This window comes from Gracilinanus agilis, chromosome 5, assembly GCF_016433145.1.
Source record: "Gracilinanus agilis isolate LMUSP501 chromosome 5, AgileGrace, whole genome shotgun sequence".
NCBI lineage: Eukaryota > Metazoa > Chordata > Mammalia > Didelphimorphia > Didelphidae > Gracilinanus > Gracilinanus agilis.
In genome coordinates, this window is record NC_058134.1 from 231,829,714 (window position 1) to 231,850,383 (window position 20,670).

The 20,670-nt window shown below is 36.8% G+C and overlaps 1 protein-coding gene across 1 annotated transcript in view; it reads left to right on the top strand.

Annotated features, from left to right (window-relative positions):
- The window catches only part of ANKS1B (ankyrin repeat and sterile alpha motif domain containing 1B), a 1,330,035-nt gene that overhangs the window by 891,230 nt on the left and 418,135 nt on the right, over positions 1-20,670 (top strand). Inside the window, exon 17 of the mRNA XM_044679159.1 lies at positions 10,136-10,234. Coding sequence (XP_044535094.1) covers positions 10,136-10,234 — 99 coding nt within the window. The remainder of the gene's footprint in view (positions 1-10,135; positions 10,235-20,670) is intronic.

Genomic DNA, 20,670 nt, shown 5'->3' on the forward strand with positions numbered 1-20,670 from the left:
ATTATTTATTAATTCATTTAAAAATAACATTAATATGCCCATTGCATGTTAATATCAATGGCATTTTAATGAAAAAATAACTATATTTTCTAAAACAAAGAAGAATTTTTTTCATTTTTCTACATATATTTGTGAAATATTTTAAGATCTGGATTAGAAGAAGACAGCAAAGATTCTCATATCAGCTTGTCCATTCAGTCTGCTGCAGTTTATTGCTTTGACAAGTATATAAAGAAAACCTGACCTCATACAAATATGCTGTTGGCAAAGAGAGGAGTCATTAATAGACAAGTAATCCCTGATTATCATTATGGAAATTAGTTTTGACCTCACAGACTCCCTAAAAGGGTCAAGGGGGGCCTTGAGAACCACTGCATTTGAGCACAGTATAAATGCAAGTTAATGCTGTCATCAGGATTTCAGCTAATGTTCATTAAGATTTATCCCAACCCAAGTCCAACATATGTTGACATCATCTAAGAGATGAGGACTGGATGCAGAAGAGAAATCAGGGTTTGTGGATTTTAGCAAAGTTAGTATCCTCAGAGGTCATCAATAAAAGGATTGTATTTCCCCCAAACTGTTTTAAATTAGAAAAAATTAGTGAGATCTATATGAGTAGAAGGATAGGAGTACAATTTGCAGACTTGAATAATGGAATGATCCCAAGGTTTGGTATCAGAAGACTCACTTTCCTTATCTATAATCTACAGGGTTAATAATATTTCCATTACCTCCCTTACAGAATGCTGTGAGAAGTTCACTGTTAAATCTTAAAGTTCCCCACAGCTTCAAGTCCTTACTGCACCAGCTGCCCAGATCATTTTAAGAGTCGTGAAGGACAAAATCAGAGATGTGATCAGTGTAGATTAAGGCAGCTGAAGGAGGGAATCAGGGAAAAGAAGAGAGAACCCAGTGCCCTCCTCACTGCTACATTTGCCATTCCTGAGGGCCTGCTCTCCAGGATGCTTCAAAGACTGAATAATGAGGCTCTCCTGTCCCTCACACTTAGCCAGGATATTCCTGCTACCTTCACATCTGTACGTTAAATCACATACGGTTGCTTCCCAGGCATCTAGGGAGGGCTGTTCAGATACTCGGGGAACATTACTTCCTGAACTTAAGGATGGCAATTTTCACAAATGTTCCCACAGGGGAGATCCATATTCATATCTGTTCAAAAATTGGCCAGTTGAAAATATGGTGGTTATTCAAGCCAGTGCAATTCAGAAAGTTTGTATTAAGAAACTAGTGTGGGTACAGACTTAGATGAAATAGTTTTTGCCTTAAAGGAACCTTCATTCTTTTGGATAAGAATCCTGCCTTTTTCAGTGGGACATTCATTATATACCATGTTTATTCCACTTGGAAATTTCTTTTAAAGCCTTTGAATCATTGGAGTTTTGCATTCAAGGATGTATAGGTAGAAGGGACCTTAGTAATGTCATTGTGTTGAGAGCTTTTTAATTAGGTCCATGAAGGTTTTTTGGCGGGATGATAATTTAAAAGTAATTTATTTCCTTTTTAATCCTCTGCCTTTTATTTTATTATTTAAAAATATGATTCTGAGAAGGAGTGCATGAACTTCATCAGAAAGCAAAAGGGGTCCATAATGGAAAAAAAAAGATTTAAACCCTTTAATTTCTAGTAGTATCCTCCTCTTGTTTGCAAATGAAGGAACTGAGTGAGGACTTCAACCAAGCAGATTTCTTTGAGGTGTTGCAAAGAGCATCCTCTTTAAAATATCTCCAACGACAACAACCTTTGGGGTTTTGAAGGTAGTTTTGATCTAAGCAAATAGCCAAAATTCTTTTGCAGCCAAATCTGGTGCCCATGGCACTCTATAAAAATGGCCAATATCATTTGGCCTCGGAACCCAGCTCTCAAGTTAGGAAAACTTTTCCCTTCTTTTTTTTGTACATGAGGTACTTTCAAGGCAGTGCTCTGAAATGAATTACAAGATTGTCTAGGTTGATGCATAGAGCTATGAATTGAGAGCTGAACTGGGAATCAATAAGGCATGATTTTGTGACCTAGCGGCAGTTAAGTGGTGCCACAGAGCACTGGCTTGGAGTAAGGAAGACAAGTTCTAATTTATTTTCAGAGCCTTACTCAGATACTTGGCAAGTCAATGAACTGCTATCTGCCTCAGTTTCCCCAACTGGATAATGAGTATTATAAGAGTCCCCACCTCCGAGGGATGTTCTTTCTTTTTTTAACTTTACCTTCCATCTTAGAATCAATACCCTGTATTAATTCCAAGGCAAAAGAGCAGTAAGGGCTAGACAATGGGGGTTAAATGAGTTGCCCAAGGTCAGACAGCCAGGAAGAGACTGAGGCCATTTTTGAACCCAGGACTCCCTGGTCTAAGCCTGACTCTCTAGCCACTGAGTCATCTAGCTGCCCCTGCCCAGAGATGTTCTGAGGATTTAATGAAATAATATTTGTAAAGTGCTAAGCACAGTGCCTGGCACATAGTGGGTGCTTAATGAAATGCTTAATTCCATCCTTCTCTGGACAAGTCACTTAAACTTTGTGAGCCTCGGTTTCCTCATTTTATTTTTTTAAAACACTTACCTTCCACCTTGGAGTCAATACTGTGTATTGGCTCCAAGGCAAATGAGTGGTAAGGGCTAGGCAATGGGGGTCAAGTGACTTGCCCAGGGTCACACAGTTGGGAAGTGTCTGAGGCCAGATTTGAACCTAGGATCTCCCATCTCCAGGCCTGGCTCTCAATTCACTGAGCTACCCAGCTGCCCCTGAGTTTCCTCTTTTTAAATACTTGTCATACCTTCCTCGCAGGGAATGAAGTATGGTGATATATCATGATGCTTTGAAAACTATAAATTGCCATATTATTAGGGATGATCATCACCATTATCATTATTGACATCATCATGATGATAGGTACAGAGATGCCCACAGAAGAAAAAAACTTTGAAAAACAGATTACATTTGGATATCTAAGTACAGCTCTGTTGACATTCCATTTCTAATCAGTTCAACAAACTTTTAGAGAATCCTTACTCTGAGAAAGGCAATGGGAAAAATTCCTTTCATTTTCTTGAAACCCTTACCTTCTGTCTTAGAAATGATACTAAGTATTGGTTCCAAGGCAGAAGAGCAGTAGAAACTAGCCAATGGAGGTTAGGTGACTTACCCAGGATCACACGGCCAGGATATGTCTGAGACCAGATTTTGAGTCCCATTCATTTTTAAGTGTGCATGTACATAAAGCTTTGATTTATAAAGAGCACTACCAAAATTCTCATTCATCCCCCAAAACAACTTTGGGGGACTACATATTGAAATTATCATTCTCTCAATTATTCAGATGTGAAGACTAAAGCACAGAATGCCAGAGCAGGATTATCATCACCTACTCTCCCCAGTGTACCACATTCAGTCTCAAATTGATACAGATGCATACAGATGAGATTATAGTTAGGGATATATATATATATATATATATATATATATACATATATATATATATTCAGATATGAATACTAGGAGAGAGAGAGAGAGGGAGGGGGGACAGACAGATGTATATAATAAGGATGGAGGGAGAGAAAGAAACAGAAGGACCTATTTTGATTATATTTTCAAATCATTATTTGATATTTTAAAGTCAGAAAACCAGGGAGTTGTATAACTATGAGCCCCCTCTCCGTAGAAAGAGAGTAAATTATGTATTAGGGCAAGAGATACATGTTTAACATTTGCCTAAATTAAGCATATATACTTGTGAAATTATTATAACCAAAAAAGTTTGATTCCAAAAAAGAAATTAAGAAAGATGTCTCCCCCAACTTCTTTTCAGAAGTAGGAAACTGAGGATGTGGAATATTGTATATTATTTCAAACATTTTCACCTTTTTTTTTGAACTGACCCCTCTTTTTTCTTTTTATTCTGTGTTATTAGAGATGGCTCTTTTCAAGAAAGAAGGGGTAATATGTGCATGAGGAAATGTAAAAGATGTAAATATATACATATATATCAATTAAATTGTACTTTTCAAAAATAAAACGAGTCCCTAAGTATTTACGGATGTGTGTATATATATGTATTAGCCTCCAGAACTTGAAAAGACATATGGCTCGAACAAAAACAAAAACATCTCACTGGATCAGAAATTCAGGTGGAAAAGAAATAGGTATAAATCAGTTATATTTTCAGTCTAAGTTTAATACGAATTAAAACAAGAGATCACTAAAAGACATGAGTTAACACATCCTCTGGTTTAATGTTTAAGGAAAGCAAGAAGTAACTAATTAGAAAGTTATAGGTGGGAGTTCTGAAGAACAGCTCCAAAGCACAGTTGAGAAGAACAAAGTAGGGATAGCCATTGTTCAGTCTTTTTCAGTGATGTCCAACTCTTTGTGACTCCATTTGAGGTTAACTTGGCAGTGTTTTGCCATTTCCTTCTCCAGCTCATTTTATAGATGAGGAAACTGAGGCAAATAGGTAAGTTTCAGTTGTGTCTGACTCTTGATGACCTCATTTGGGGTTTCCTCGATTGAGATACAGGAGGGATTTGCCATTTCCTCCTCCAGCTCATTTTACAGATAAGGAAACTGAGTCAAACAGGGCTACGTGACTCACCCAAATCTTCCTCTAACACTTAGGATTTGGATGTGCTTTCCCATATCATTTAACCTCCCTGAGCCTCAATTGTCTCCTCTGTAAAATTAGAATAATGATACCAGTTTCGCAGAACAGTAAGGAAATTACTTGATAAAACATAAAAGGGGGGGCAGCTGGGTAGCTCAGTGGAGTGAGAGTCAGGCCTAGAGACAGGAGGTCCTAGGTTCAAACCTGGCCTCAGCCACTTCCCAGCTGTGTGACCCTGGGGAAGTCACTTGACCCCCATTGCCCACCCTTACCAATCTTCCACCTATGAGATAATGCACTGAAGTACAAGGGTTTAAAAAAAAACATAAAAGGGCTATATATTATGTGTTATTACATACAAAAAATATCAAATGTCTTAGCTCTGAAGCCTTTCCCTATCCTGATTAATGCTAGCTAGTACCTTTGCTCAGGGATTATCTCCAATTTATCCTATATTCAGCTTGTTCATACATAGTTATCTGCCTATCAATCTTCCTCTTTCCCCATTAGATTATGGCACATTTCCTTTTCTTTGAATCTCTAGCTTAACACAATGCCTAGCACATAGTAGGTACTTAATTAATTCTTAATGACTTGACTTGTCTCACATAATTAGGAGCCCTGTTTGAGACATTAGTTATTTTGATGTGGTCCCAAATGAGTACTCACTGGTCCAAACCTGTGGTTCCATAAAGGTGGAACCAATATAGAAAGTGTAGACTTGAGTGTAGAAGTTGCTTTGACCTATGCATATTAGCATCTTGTTTTATTCTATTATGTTCAACAATAGCAATTTATTGTGGATCTTGTATCATAAAAGACTAAGTTCTCTAAAAGAAAATATCCAGAAGTATGCCTGAGATAACTCAGACCTACTCCAGAAAGCCAATTGTTAAACTTTTAGGGTAATCATTTGTTCCTTAGAAATTGGCAAAAGGGGCAGCAAGGTGACACAGAGATAAAGTGCTGGGCCTGGACTCAGAAAGACTCATCTTCCTAATTTCAAATCTGACTTCAGACACTTAGTTGCTGGGCAAGTCACTTAACCTTGTTTGCCTCAGTTTCCTCATCTGTAAAATGAGCTCGAGGAGAAAATGCCAAACCATTTGAGTATCTCTGCCAAGAAAACCCCAAACATGGTCCCAAAGAATCAGGCAGGACTGAAAACAACTAAACAAAAAACTGGCAAATGCTACAAATCAGGACTTGATCTGTTTTGTTGATTGTCTAAATTTAAGAAAGTGTTGCTTTAAAATGTTAATAATAGGGATTAAATTTAAAAGAGCATCATGAAACAAAAAAAGGCCCACAAGGTATATCATGGGTATTCTTCCCAGAGAGCCAGTTGTTTAACATTTACTAGTATATTTGAGCTCTCTTCCACAAAATTACTAACAGGAGGGAAAAAATCTATATCAGATTGTTTGCCATCTTAAAAAGGGAGGAGGCATGGGAGAAGGGGAGGGAGGGAGGGCAGGAAGGAGGGAGAAAATTGGGAACTCAAAACTGTTTAAAGTGGACGTTAAAGATTGTTTTTACATGTAATTAGGGAAAGTAAAATATTAATAATAATAGTAATGTAACATTTACTAGTGTGCCCCTGAAAATATCAAGAGATAAGCGATAGAGATTTCTTTTAAGTTGGCTATACCTAGTAATCCATCTCATCCTTAGATTTTACCCCAAAAGCTAAAAGTACTGACCAAACAAATTATCATTTTAGTAGATGGATAGAATAGAATGTTGATGCTCTATGTGGATACAAACTCAGTTCACCTCTACAAACCCTGATTTCTCTTTTGCATCCAGTCTTCATCTCTTAGATGATGTCAACATATGTTGGAGTTAGGTTGGGATAAATCTCAATGAACATTAGTTGAAGTCCTGTTGACAGCATTAACTTGCATTTATTCTGTGCTCAAATGCAGTGGTTCTCAGGGGTCCCCCTGACCCTTTTAGCGGGTCTTTGAGGTCAAAACTAATTTCTATAATGATACTCAGGTATTATTTGCCTATAAATTACTCCTCTCTTTCCCAAAAACATATCTATGTGTGAGGTCAGATTTTCTTTATATACTTCAAGCAATAAATTGTAACAAAAGTTGTTATGAGAATCTAGTTTTCTTCTAATCCAGACCTTAAAATACATTTTTTTAAAAAAGAAGGATGAATTATGGAATATATATTTTTGTGAAATATTTTAGATGGTATTATTCTCTAAATGTATTTACTTATTAATTATTATTTTTTACTTATTCTACTTATGAAGTAAAGTAAAATTAAGTAATTATTAATTTTACTTATCAAGATTTTAAAATTTTTTTACTGATTCTACTTATATAAATTAAAATTAAGTACTTATTAATTTTACTTATCAAGATTTTAAGATTTTTTTACTGATTCTACTTATATAAATTAAAATTAAGTACTTATTCATTTTTCTTAAGATTTTAAGATTTTTTACTTATTCTACTCATCTAAATTAAAATTTAAGTACTTATTAATTTTTCTTATTAATATTTTAAGATTTTTACTTATTCTACTTATCTAAATTAAGTACTTATTAACTTTTCTTATTAAGATTTTAAGATTTTTTACTTCTACTTATATAAATTAAAATTAAGTACTTATTAATTTCCCTTATTAAGATTTAAAATCTTTTCAACACCATTTTTTAACATTAGATTGCCAGAACTAGAGAGGACTTTAAACATTATCTAATTGAACCCATTCATTTAATGGACAAGGAAACCGAAGCCTAAATTATTGCAGCTTCCATCTTTCCATCCATATCCTACATTGTGACTAGACCTAGTTCTCATAATGTATACTCCACTCGAAAATCTTTCACTCGGTTTTTTACATCAAGGTTGATAAATATATTCATTCTCTGCTGGGAAATTGACCCTGAAGAGAAGATAGTATTGTTTGTATTTACGCCCTCTATAAGCATGTCTGGGTTTCCAACGGTAATCCTCCAAAGAAGCTTTGAAAGGTGACTCACTTATTCCAATAGCATCTATCCACGGAAGCCAAGTAGCCTTGGCCAAAAACACTTCAAGCTCTAAACACTGAAATCAACACTTTCAGGGACTCTTGTGAACAACGTAACAGTCGGTGCAATCTGCCAGACGCAAATGGGATCTCTTCTTTATGTCTTCGACAAGTTGGCAGCAAAGACACTTGACCCTCTTTTCTGGACAACCAGAGTTTATTAAATGCCAGCATTATGGACCCATAGATTAATGGAACTGATGTACACCTTAGCCATCTTCAGAGCTTTGCCCATTCCTTTAACTAAAGTGTGAATCTTTATCAAAATATCCTTGACTAGTATCTCTTGTCCAATACATCCGCTAATGAGAAACTCACTATCTAAGAACACAGTCCATTTCATTTCCTAATGTCATAGAGCTCATATATGATAAAGCCAAAAAAAGGAAATCAGATACTTTATAGCCCAACCCCTCCTTTTACAGATCGGGAAGCTAAAGCCCTTGGCTGCTTCATGACACTTCCAAGGTCACACAGGTAGCTGTAGTACTGATGATAATAGCTATCATTTACATAATACATTTAAAGTTTGCAAAGTGCTTTGTTATATTTCATTTAATTTTTTTATAACCAACCTTGGAGGTAGGTATTATTTTTCAAGCCTTTGCCTTCTGTCTTAGGATGGATATTAAATATTCCTTCCAAGGCAGAAGAGTGGCAAGAACTAAGCAATTGGGGTAAGTAATCGAAGGTTACTTGTACAGCTAGAAAGAAGAAAGTATTATTACCCCATTTCACAGATAAGGAAACTTAGGCAAACCAAAAAAAAAAAGTTAAATTATTTGCTGAGGTAGAATTTGAACCCAGGTCTTCCTGACTCCAAGCCTACCACTCTATCCACAGCACCAATTAGCTGCCTAGTAAGCATTAGAAGGAATATTTAGGGGCAACTTTTAAAAGGAGCAAAGAGGAGCAGCTAGGTGGTTCACTGAATAGAGAGCAAGACAGAAGGTAATGGTTTTTTAAAAATAATAATAAATAGATAGATAAATGAATGAATGAATAAATGAATGAATGAATGAATAAATAAATAAATAAGTGATGATGAATAAAAATAAATAAAATAAAATTATTCTTGAATCATGAGACCTATGTCCTACCTCCGTGTGATGCTATGTGAGTTTTTTTAACTTCCCTGGACTTTAGTTTCCTCACCTATAAAAATAAAGGAATTGGAGTAGATGACTTCTGAGATTTCTTCCAGCTGTAGAACCGTAGTCCCAGATGCAAATACCCTATATTTGTTTTATTCTGCACATTCATATATACATTTGATCTCCTTTTTTATAGAATGCAAACTACTTGAGAGTAAAGATTATTTCATTTCAGTGCTTGTTTTCTCAGGACCTGGTCCAGTTCCTAGCACATAGTAGACTCTGAATCAAAGGATTATTCTTCTATTAATTATTGTGTTCTGATCAGGTCAAAGTACAGTATCTTTTCTCATTCTAGACACCATATTTCTCTCGATATATCCTAGGAACATAGTCGTTTATTTCCGTTACTCAATGAAAGCTCAATAATTTAATAAAAGGTGATGAAAACTTTTACAAGTATCCATCCTTCCACATTGCAGGAGTTAACAATGTGGTGCCCTTGCAATCTGGAAAATCCACATAAAATGTCTTGGTCTTCCCTTCAGACCAGAAAAGATATTTGAATTTTTTTCTTTTTTTTTCTTATGGTGTGTTTACAGTTCATTATTGTAAAATCCAGGTTAAGCATTTGGTCCTAGGCTATATCATTTTAAACTTTTTTGTGTCATCTACTGGTCTTCGCATTTCATCTGTGGCTTCTGCAAAACTCCCAAAAATTTCCTTTTAAATTTCTTATGCTGAGCCACACACAGTGTTTCAAAACCATGATGGAGAAAGTCAAAATGTGGAAAGGTTGTTTGTATTTATTTTTTGTCTTATCTGTTCATTTATTTATTATGTTATCATTATATTATATTATATTACATATTATAATACATAATAATAATTATATTATATGTTATAAAATATATTATAATAAATAAACTATACAATATACAACACAATATTATATTATTATATTATTAATTGTTCTTTTATGTGTTCATTTTTTCATTTGTGAAACCTAAGGACATCTCAGTGTTCCATACCCAGCTCCCCGATCTTGATTCATTTAGAAAAATAATTAAACTCCCCAAACTATGTGAAATAGATATCATGTGTTTTACAATAGAGGATAATCTTTAGCAATTTGTACCTCAATTGTTTTTAAAATAACTTTTAAGTATTTTGATGCTATGCAATTGTTTTATAAACATGGCTCCCACCCAAATAACTATTCCCCCCTCCTTGTTCCAAGGAAATAAGTAAAGCAAATTAAAGAAATCTCCCTGGTTCGGGTGGTGGTGTTGGGAGAAAGCATTGGATTTTGGAATCTGCGGTCTTCCATTCAAATTCTAGCTTGAACAACTTCTCTGCCTGTTGCTTTCAGGGAAGCAACGTGATGGAGGATCAGGATTTGTTGGAAATCGGTATCCTTAATTCTGGACACAGACAAAGAATTCTGCAAGCAATCCAGCTGCTTCCAAAGGTAAGATCACTTCCATTTTGCAAATGGTGACTATGTCTCTTGATGTTTTTAATAAAGAAAGAAAAGTGTCACAGTACCTGCCTTTTAGTCTGAATTTCTAATGGATTCAAGTCATTTTGCATCCACAAAGAAATCATTTTTATGGGTGCCACTTCCAAGAAGAACAAATGAAAAATGGTGCCCGTTGTACTGAAAGGGTCTGTATAATTTTTATAAACTTAAACTTTGGGACCAGTTCAACCCCACTTCCCATCTTACCTAACTGCTACTGATATGAAGAATTTTTTCAGAGCTGATGAATCTGAAGTTCAGATACAAAAGTATCTTTTTAACTTAAAAAAAATGTTTTTCTCCTTCCCACCTCCCCCTACTTTTTAAAATAGAGAGAACCATAATGTTTACAACAAATAAGCATAGTTAAGCAAAACAAATTCCTGCATTGGCCATTTCCCCTAAAAAAAAATCTCATTTAGCCCTGTGGGTCCATCACCACTCTATTAAGAGGTGGGTAGACATGCCTAGAGTTGAGAGGTTCTAGGTTCAAATGTGACCTCAGACACAGGAACTGGTCACCCACCTCTGCTACACATTGGGAACCTTCCTGGTTTCATATGTCAAAGGAGTTCCATAAGAATAATAAGCAGAGAACAAAATTGACAAATTTATTCAAAATAATTACAAGGGGGAGCTGGGTGGCTCATTCAATTGAGAGCCAGCCCTAGAGCTGAGAGGTCCTGGATTCAAATCTGGCCTCAGACACTTCCTAGCTGTGTGATCTTGGGCAAGTCACCTAACCCCCATTGCCTAGCCCTTACTGCTCTTCTGCCTTGGAACCAATACACAGTAGTAATTCTAAGACAGAAGGTAAGAGTTTAAAAAAAAAAAAAGAGGTGGATAGAATGTTTCATCATGGGTTTTCTGGAATTGTGGTTAGTCATTATATTGTTTGGGGTTCTTAAAACCATCAAAATTGTTTGTCTTTACATTATTGTTGTTATCACATAAATTGTCCTGGTTCTGCTCGCTTCTTTCTGCATCCGTTCAACAAGTCTTCCCAGGTTTCTCTCAAACCTTCTCTGCTTGATAAGAGGTTTTTACAATTCCGCGTCTGATTTTCCTGATTTAAAACAAAATTTGCTCTCCCATCAGTCATGGTGGCAGAATTTTATGAAGGTAATCCGTCACAGAATTATCTGGCTTTAGGGATGTGCCACCCTAGAGACTCCCCCTTTGGAAACAAAAATCTGAAAGGCAGATCGGTTATGTCCGTGATGAACCCAAGTTATACGAGATGGAACGTGCCCGGCAGCTCTCGTGATGGCTTATTCTACACTGGTGTGAGGACAGGAGGAGGCAGGACGGGGGCCAACCAGCCCGTCACAGACAGCTCACAAGTTCCTTTCCCTAGTGTCCACCCCGCTTTACTCTCACCGTGCCATGGCGACCCTTCTCAGGCTGCCTCTTCTCCGTCTCTTACCGCCGCTCGCTCTCTTTTGTTCTCGGCACCCTTCTTATCCTCATGCTCTTGGCTACTGATGGAACAAAGCCATACAGAGCGCTTTTCGCATGGAGGGCAAAAATGTTCCTGGGGCAAAGGAACACGAAATGTTCTCTCAGTGGTGCTGCTGGGGAGTTCACCATGGGAGGCTGGGCAACCAAGGAAGGGCTCGTTTGTGGAGCAGATGTCAGGAGAAAGAAGCAGACCATCTGCTAGTTTCTTATTTTAACAAATTATTCTTGCTAACTAGGTGCTAAGCTCAGTAGATTTGACGATGCTGATGGCCTGCAAGTGCTGTCAACAAATTCAAAATGTTGGTGCTCCAGGAAGAAATTCCTGTTGTCCCTTTATGATTGCGGCTAAAAATATGGAAATTCAGCAGGGTATGCTCGATATTCCTGACCTCCGTAATGAGTCCCATATTCTCTCTCTGCCTTTGCCAAAGCCACTTCTCCTACACATTCACAATAGCCCTTCCTGCTGCTGCTGCATTTTTTTTAAAACCCTTACCTTCTGTCTTGGAATTTATACTTGGGGAGGATAGGGGGAGCGAGATGGATCAGTGGATCAAAAACCAAGCTCAGAGTCAAGAAGAGTTCAAATCTGTCCTGAGACGCTTCCTAGCTGTATGACCCTGGGCAAGTCCCTTAACCCCCATTGCCTAGTCCTTATTGTTCTTCTGCCTTGGCACCAATACTCAGTATTGATTCTATGATAGACAGCAAGGGTTTAAAAAAATGTAAAAAGGAATTGATAAATTCCAAGGCAAAAGAGTGGTGAGGGCTAGGCAATGGGGGTTAAGGGACTTGCCCAGGGTCACACAGCTAAGTAGTGTCTGGGGCTAGATTTAAACTCAGCACCTATTATCTCCAGATTTGGCTCTCTATCCACTGAACCACCTAGCTGCTTCTCTCTGCTTTATTTAAAATTATTTTTAAATGATCTAGCACAGTAATTCCCAAAGTGGGCGCTATCGCCTCCTGGTGGGTGCTGCAGCGATCCAGATGGGTGGTGATGGCCACAGGTGCATTTATCTTTCCTATGAATTGCTATTAAAATTTTTTAAAAAATTAATTTCCAGGGGGGTAAGTAATATTTTTTCTGGAAAGGGGGTGGTAGGCCAAAAAAGTTTGGGAACCACTGATCTAGCATTTCTTTTTCTTACTCTAACCCTCATTGAAAAAACCTAAACCAAACCACAATAGTAAAAAAAAAAATTACTACCTACAATGCATTGATCATATGTAAAAATTGGTCTCACCCTGAATATAGTCCCTAACTTCTCAGTCAGGGAGTAGTTAGCATGTTTTCTTATTATTGTTCTGACCAGCGTTCTTAAGTCTTTTGTCTTACATTGCCATTGCCTCTTTTAAAAATTCATTTCTCAGAATTATCAAGCATTTCTTTCTTCTCATTCCAATCCCTTTCCACTAGAAAAAAATCAAATAAATCATAACTGTTTTAATAAATATGCATAGTCAAGAAAGGAGAAGAAAATGGCAAACCATTCCAGTATATCTGCCAAGAAAACCCCAAATGAGACACATCTAAAACAACTGAACAACAGCAAAGTCATGAAAAACAAATGACTATCTTGGTCATGTCCTAAAATGGGTCTCCTACTCGGTATTTAGTCCTCACCACCTGTGACAAGATGGCTGGCGTGCTGTAATGGTATTCTTCTGATCAGAGTTCTTAGGACTTTCCAAATTGTGCAGTCTTCCCATTTAGCCAATCCCTCTTCCTTTCACAGCCTCACTCACTCCACCGAGGCTAATTTCTCCCTCTTTCAAGGCCCCCTGCCCACTTCCTGAGGTCACTAAAAACCTGAGAAATACAGAGGTAAAGTTCTCATGCAAACATGAGGATTTGTGTCATTCTTTCCTTGGGATTGCCAAGCAGTAGGAAAAGAGCTTAAAGATGCCTGGCCCTGCCATCCATCCCACAACTGAAATTTCTTTTATGCATTGCCATCCCCTAATAGATTGTGAGCCCCTTGAGAACAAGAACTGTCTTACTTTTTCTTTTTGTATCCCCAGACTAGCACATAACTTAGTACATAGTAAGCTTTTAAGAAATATTGTGAATAGAATTCTATTTATTATATAATTTTTCTTATGTATTCTTTTTTCTTATATTCACTCATTCCAACAATGGGACTGTACTTTTTGATTGATTTTTGTATCTTTAAGACTTCCGGCATCTCCAGATAATCCAGTGATTTCAGAATAAAATAAGTTTCATTTTCTTTGAAGAATAAGCTCTATCAGCAAAATATAGCCATGTAGCAACTAGCGCTATCCTGAGAAGCATCAGAAATAGAAATACCACTCTGAACCAAATTAAAACTTAAAATATAAGGGCCAATGGTCAAAAACAGAGAAATTAACATTTTTTTCTTTGCAATTAGCTTTTAAAACTTATTTCTGAATAAATCTCTTGGCAGTCTCAGAGTTCAAGTACAATTTAAAATAGAACAGGTTCTCAACCCTGTGCTGTTTAACTTTTTCATCAGTTCCTTGGGAAAAGGCAGAGATTGCACACTCATCAGATTTGCAGATGACAAAAAATGGGAGGCATAGGTATCACACTGTATAACAATCAGGAAACAAAAAAAAATCTTAAGACTAGAACATCAGACTAAACCCAGTTTGATAGGATTTAATAGGGGTGAAGCTAAAGGTTTTTACTTGAGTTCAGGCAATTCATCTTCCCAAGAAGATAATGGTAATGATGAGAAGTTTGTCTGAAAATGATCTGGCAGTTAAAGTGGACTGCAAGCATAATAGGAGTTAGCTGGACATTCCAAATGGCTTCTGGAAAGAACATTTCTTAACAAATAGAGCTTCTATTCAAGATAGAATGAACTGCCTCAGGACTTCGTAGCTTCTACCTCATTAAATAAGGGGGCTAGATGATCTCATTGTTGGATTTGTTGTAGAGGGTGTTTTTTTTTTCATGTATAGTTAGAATTATCTCTAATCTCAGAGCCCCTTTCCTACTCTTAACTTTTGTGATTCAATGATTGAGTCTTCTATGAGCATTTCCTTTGACTGGCATAGCCCAATTCCTAGCTTTCCAGTAGACCAAAGATGTCAAATTTAAATAGAAACCAAGACCATTAAACTGTACGTAAAGATCCTTGCTAGTCTCATAGAGACTTAGAAATCCATATATTAACTTTATCTATATTCCATTATATTTTTGTTAAATATTTCCAAATTACATTTTAGCCTGCTTCAGTCTGCACACAAGAATATTGTGGATGGTATCCATAGGTCTCATGTTTGGCACTGCTATTGTAGATGATCCTAACTGGCTTTGAAGGGTATATTGGAGGGGAAAAAAGTGCTAATCCAACAAACTTCCTGTTTGCAAAAACTCTTATACATGCTCTTTACATGTTTTGACAAACTAGACCAGATCCCTTCTTTCATTTCATTCACAAAGTTCTTGGCCCATCCAAATACTAGGTGAGCTATATAGCTAGTGAGGCAAAAAAATCTCTCTCTCTCTCTCTCTCTCTCTCTCTCTCTCTCTCTCTCTCTCTCTCTCTCTATCTATCTATCTATCTATCTATCTATCTATCTTTCTCTCTCTCCCCTCTCTTTCCTTCTTCTCTCTTTCTCTTTGTCTTTCTTTCTCTCCATCCTTCCTTACCTCTGTCCTTCTCTCTCTCTCTCTCTCTCCCCTTTTCTCAATACCCATTTTCTTGAAACCACTAAAAATCATATAAGCTTACTTTCCCACCTCTGGACTTTTGCTCCCTCTGTTCTTTATTCTGGAATATACTTCTCTTACTTTCCACTTGTCAAAGCCTACCCATCCTTCAAAATCTAGTTTTAATTACAGTTCTTTCAGACCGTCTCCACATGTCTCCAAATATCCTCAGGATATTTTCCTCCCTTAAATCTACAAAGAACAGAATATTTTTCTTGAGGAACATGTAAGTATTTGTGAACACCTCTTCTATCACTAGTAAATGAAGTCCATTAGGGTGGGTATGGTATAAGTAGAAAAAAGGGGATAGATAGAAGAGATGATGTGGTAGCAAAATCAGTAAGATTTTGCAGTGAATTGATTGGAGGGATAATGGAGAATGAGAGTGAATAATCAGCAGTGACTCCAAGATTGTTGACCTAGGTGACTGGAAGAATAGTAGTTCCCTCACCAGAAATAGAAAGTGGTCTTTTGCTGGAGGAGAGAGGGAGAGGCAATAATGAGTTTTGTTTGAAATGTGCTGAATTTAAGGTATCTATGGGACCTTTAGGTTGAAATGTTTACTGGGTAGATGGTGATAAGATACTGAAGCTCTGGAGAAAGAGCTGACAGCAGAATATAAAGATCTGTTATGTGCATAGATTATAATTGATATGGAAGGTGAGGAGAAGATAAGAAGAAAATATAGAAAAGGAGAGAAAAAGAGAAGAGAAAGGGGAAAGAAGAATCAAGACTTACTTAAGGCTCTGGCGTTAGGATAAAGTCATATTTAGAGGAGTATAAATATAATTGATGAGCAAAGAAGACTAAGAATGAAAGATCAGATGAAAAAAAGAACCATGAAAGACCAGAATTACACACACACACACAAAAAAAAACCCAACAACACAGAAATGATTAAATTTCCAAGAGGTAAAGTGATCGGCGTAGTCAGATACTTCAGAGGGGTCAAGAAATATAAAGACTAAGAGGCTGTAGGACTTTTTCATTTGAGAGATCATAGGTTCCAAGGTAACATTGTTGAGGAAAGCTTCAGTGGAGTGGTGAGATTGGAAGACATGGAGCTGAAAAATCTGTGAAAGGAGAAGTAGGGACAGCTGGTATAGATAAGCAGATTTTGGTGTAAAAAGGGATGGAGGAAAAAGGCAGTGCCTTGAGGGGATTGTATAGTAAAGTAAAAAGTTGTTTTTTTTTAAACAGCGGGGAAATTTGGGTATGTTGAAATGGATCAAGGAAGTGGTCAGGCAAGGTGAAGTGGAAAATTAGAGAGAAGGACAATCAAAGTATGCACCTGAATGAGGTAGGAGGAAATGGAATCAAGAGCAGAGAAGAAGGTGAGGAGAAGTTAGCTTGTAAGTCAGATACAAAAGAAGAGAATCAAGGGAATGGTACCGACTTGTTTTCAAGTTTGCAATTAGAAATAATGATGGAGAACCTCGCTCTGTGTGTGTGTGTGTGGTATGTGTGTGTGTGTGTGTGTGTGTGTGTGTGTGTGTGTGTGTGTGTGTAGGGTGATTTGAGATCCTCCAATGAGAAGGACAGGGAAGGGCATAGTATAGATAACATAAAAAAGAAAGATAGAGTTTGTAACCTTTTCTGTGATGAGTATGACAAATTCATAAAAGGAAAGGAAAGCTTTCATATCTATACAGCTGTGAGGATCCAGTTGAGATTGGGGTTTATAGAAGAATCAGTCACCATAGTTTTGTGACTATCTTCAGTGGCATTCACCAGCATGTAAGCAGGATCAAAGAAGGTAGATGGCAAGAATGATCAAGGACCAAGGTATGACAAGGAAGAAGGGAAATAGAGTGAGGAAGCAAGGAATTGGAGATGATATAAAACTAAAACCACAAAATTTGGTCATGGAGACATGACAGGTGACATGGCCAGAGTAACAGACCTTAGTAAGTGCCAGAGGTAAAATTAGAACCTCTATAGACTTCTTTGTTTCTTACTCTTATACTTTTTACTTTCTGCCAAACCAGAGGAAGAGTAGGATGGAGGTAGCATTAATTAAAAGATAAAATTAATAAAGAGCTTTGCAAGCTCTAAAATTATGTACATGTCAATTATTATTTCCTATCATATGGGACTTTTTTAACCTTAACCTTCCATCTTAGAATCAATACTGTATATTGGTTCCAAGGCAGAAGAGCAGTAAGGGCTAGAAGCAGTAGAGGTTAACTGACTTTCCCAGGATCACACAGCTGGGAATTGTCTAAGGCAAGATTTGAACCCAGGGCCTTTTGTCTCTGGGTCTGGCTTTCAATCCACTGAACCACCTAGTTGCCATTTTAAGGAGAAAATGAAACAAAGTAAACAAAGTACTTTGTATCCTAAATCATTAAACAAATACAAATTATTCTGAAATTATTACTAATATATCAAAGACCTAGATTTCACTGGTATTGGAACTCTCAGTATAGACATTTCCTTTACTGTAATGGAAGTAGAAATAGATTTGCCCATGGCAAATCAATCAGCATGTGCTTGTTCAATGCCTGCCCCATGCTCAACACTATTCTAAGGGCTGGGGGAAAAAGCTACAAACAAAACAGCCCTTGCCCTCAAGGAGCTTATGTTCTATCAAGAGCAAACATGTATGTATATATACACACATACATATACACATATATTTTATTTATGTGCATACATATATACACATATGGAAATACACAAATGCATATATATAATAATGTGTTATAGCCATATAGCATTCATACATATGTATATATGAGTGTGTGTGTGTGTGTGTGTGTGTGTGTATAAAATGTCATTTGAGAGTCTGGTACTAGTAGCTGGAGGTGCGTGAAGTGCTCATGCTTAATCTAGGCATTGAAGGAAGCTTCAGTAGTATTCTAAATTAGGTATTCTAAAAGGCAAACATGATTAAAGTGTGAATTCCAGGCATGGGGGCTTGTGTAATGTCATGAAGACAGAAGAAGAAATGCCAAATGGTTCTAGAGATAACAGAGGCCCGCTAAACCAGTGGCATGATCAATACTTTTGGAAAATCTCTTGGACAGTACTTTAGACAACTATTTGAAGAGGTGAAGATACTTGAGACAAGAAAACCAATTAGGAGGCTTATGGTCTAGGTGAGAGGTGATAGGAGTCTAAACTAGGATGGTTATATTAAGTGAAGACAGCATGGGTGAGAGATGTTCTAGAGGTATAATCAACAAGTTTTGGGTTTCTTGGGTGACAAAAAAAATCACTCAACTATTAAGTGTTAGAGGTAGGGCTTGAACCCATGTCTCTTTGACTCTAATTCTAGCCTTCTACCCACTATACTGCTCTGTCTCTGATGACTAAAACTAGTGATAAAAGATATTTTTCATTCTGTGGGTTCTGAGAGTCCTCCTGAGCAATGATGAGAAAGAATGAATAAAGGTGTCAATTATGCCTCCATTATGGGAAACAGTACAATGGGAATAATACAGAGTTAATTAAGTCAAACCAGACTGATGCAGAGCTGCCTGACACATACAGAGGCATATGAGGAATAGATAAAAATGTGGAAACCTTTTCCTCAGAAAGACCAACCTGGGTGTTTTGATGCTATGTATAATAATCACCTTCTTCAATAAGGAACTCCATCCTCAGCTGGTTAATGGGGTGGCTTATTGCCATTGGATCCATTTGTATGCCATCTCACTTCTCATGCTAGAGCATGGATCTTCTTTTCTTTAAGCCATTTGGAGCCTTCGAGCTCCATCATCTTTCATAAGGAGTAATTCTATTACTGCTACCTCAGATCCATTAATTCATATATTTTATTTGGAAATTGTTGGAAGCATTCATCAAAGACCATAGGCAGATAATTTGGGATATTTGTTTCAACATTAATACACTACCAGGCTAGAATAATTACTTGATGCTTCATTTCCCATTATGTTATGGGTTTCAAAGAGAAAAATTGGAGTCCTTTGGTAATTCAGGTTTCATGCAGTGTGACCTTTTTTAGCATTGAAATTTTTCACCTTTGGAAACACCTGCAAACAGAGTTGAGAAGGTGATGCTCATAGAACTTTCATCTACCTTCACTGTGACTGCAACCACTTTTTTTTTCTTGACTTGTTCTCTACCATATCACTGATATATGTAGGTGTTTAGTAAATGTGAAGTGAGTGAATGAATGATGGGGCAAGTGAGTTAATGACTGAATGAGTGAAGGAAAGAATAGGGGAAAATGAATGAATTAATAAATGAGTAAGTGAATGAGTAAAAAAGTGAAGGAATGATTGAGTGAAAGGAAATGAATGACTAAAGAAATGAGTGAGTGAAGTGATTGAATTATGAACAGAAGAATGAGTGAAAATCAATGATTGATAAATGAGTGAATGTATGGATGAGTGAAAAATTTATGGATACATGAATGAAACCAAATGAATAAGTGAATGTATAAGTGAATGAATGAGTAAATGAGTAAGTAAATATATGACTGAATGATTGAAAGGCAGAATGAATGAGTAAAAGGGAATGAATTGGTTCCAGGGAATAAGTGAACAAACGACTCAACTACTAAAAGCATGAATGAATGAATGAGTAGTTGAAAGTATATATGTCAAAGAATGAGAGTGGATGAGTAAATGAATAAGATAAAGGGAATGAATGAGTGAAGCAATGAGTAAGTAAATAAAATGATGAATGCATAAATGAATAACCTTTTGTACTGGTGCTTGAATTAAGAGGGAAAAAAATCCCTTAATTTTCACACACTGCCCTGCCATGTTTCATTTGTCCTAAATGTTCCTATTGCTTTCTAAGGACCTAATTCATTCCTTTTTTTCTTTCTAAGAAAGGAAATCCATGAAAGTAACAAGAGTAAATTACATATATTGTGCTGGCTAAGAAATAGTAAGTGTAGTCCAGTATTTTTTTTTCCTTTCCTTTCAGCTAAGAAGCAGTGGGAAAGGATATGGAGTTAGAAGCTGACACTTGGATTCTGTTGTTTAGTCATTTCAGTCATGTCCATTTTTCCCTGGCTCCATTTGTGTCTTTCTTAGCAAAGATACTAAAGTGGTTTGTCATTTCTTTCTCTAGCTCATTTTATAGATGAAGAAAGTGAGGCAAACAGGATTAAGTGACTTTCTCAGGAGTCACACAGCAATTGTCAAAGGCTGGATTTGAACCCAGATCTTCCTAACTTCAGGCTTATGTCCCTAGCTTCTCTGGTTGGCTTCCAGTCCCTGTCATATTTAACTGTATATCC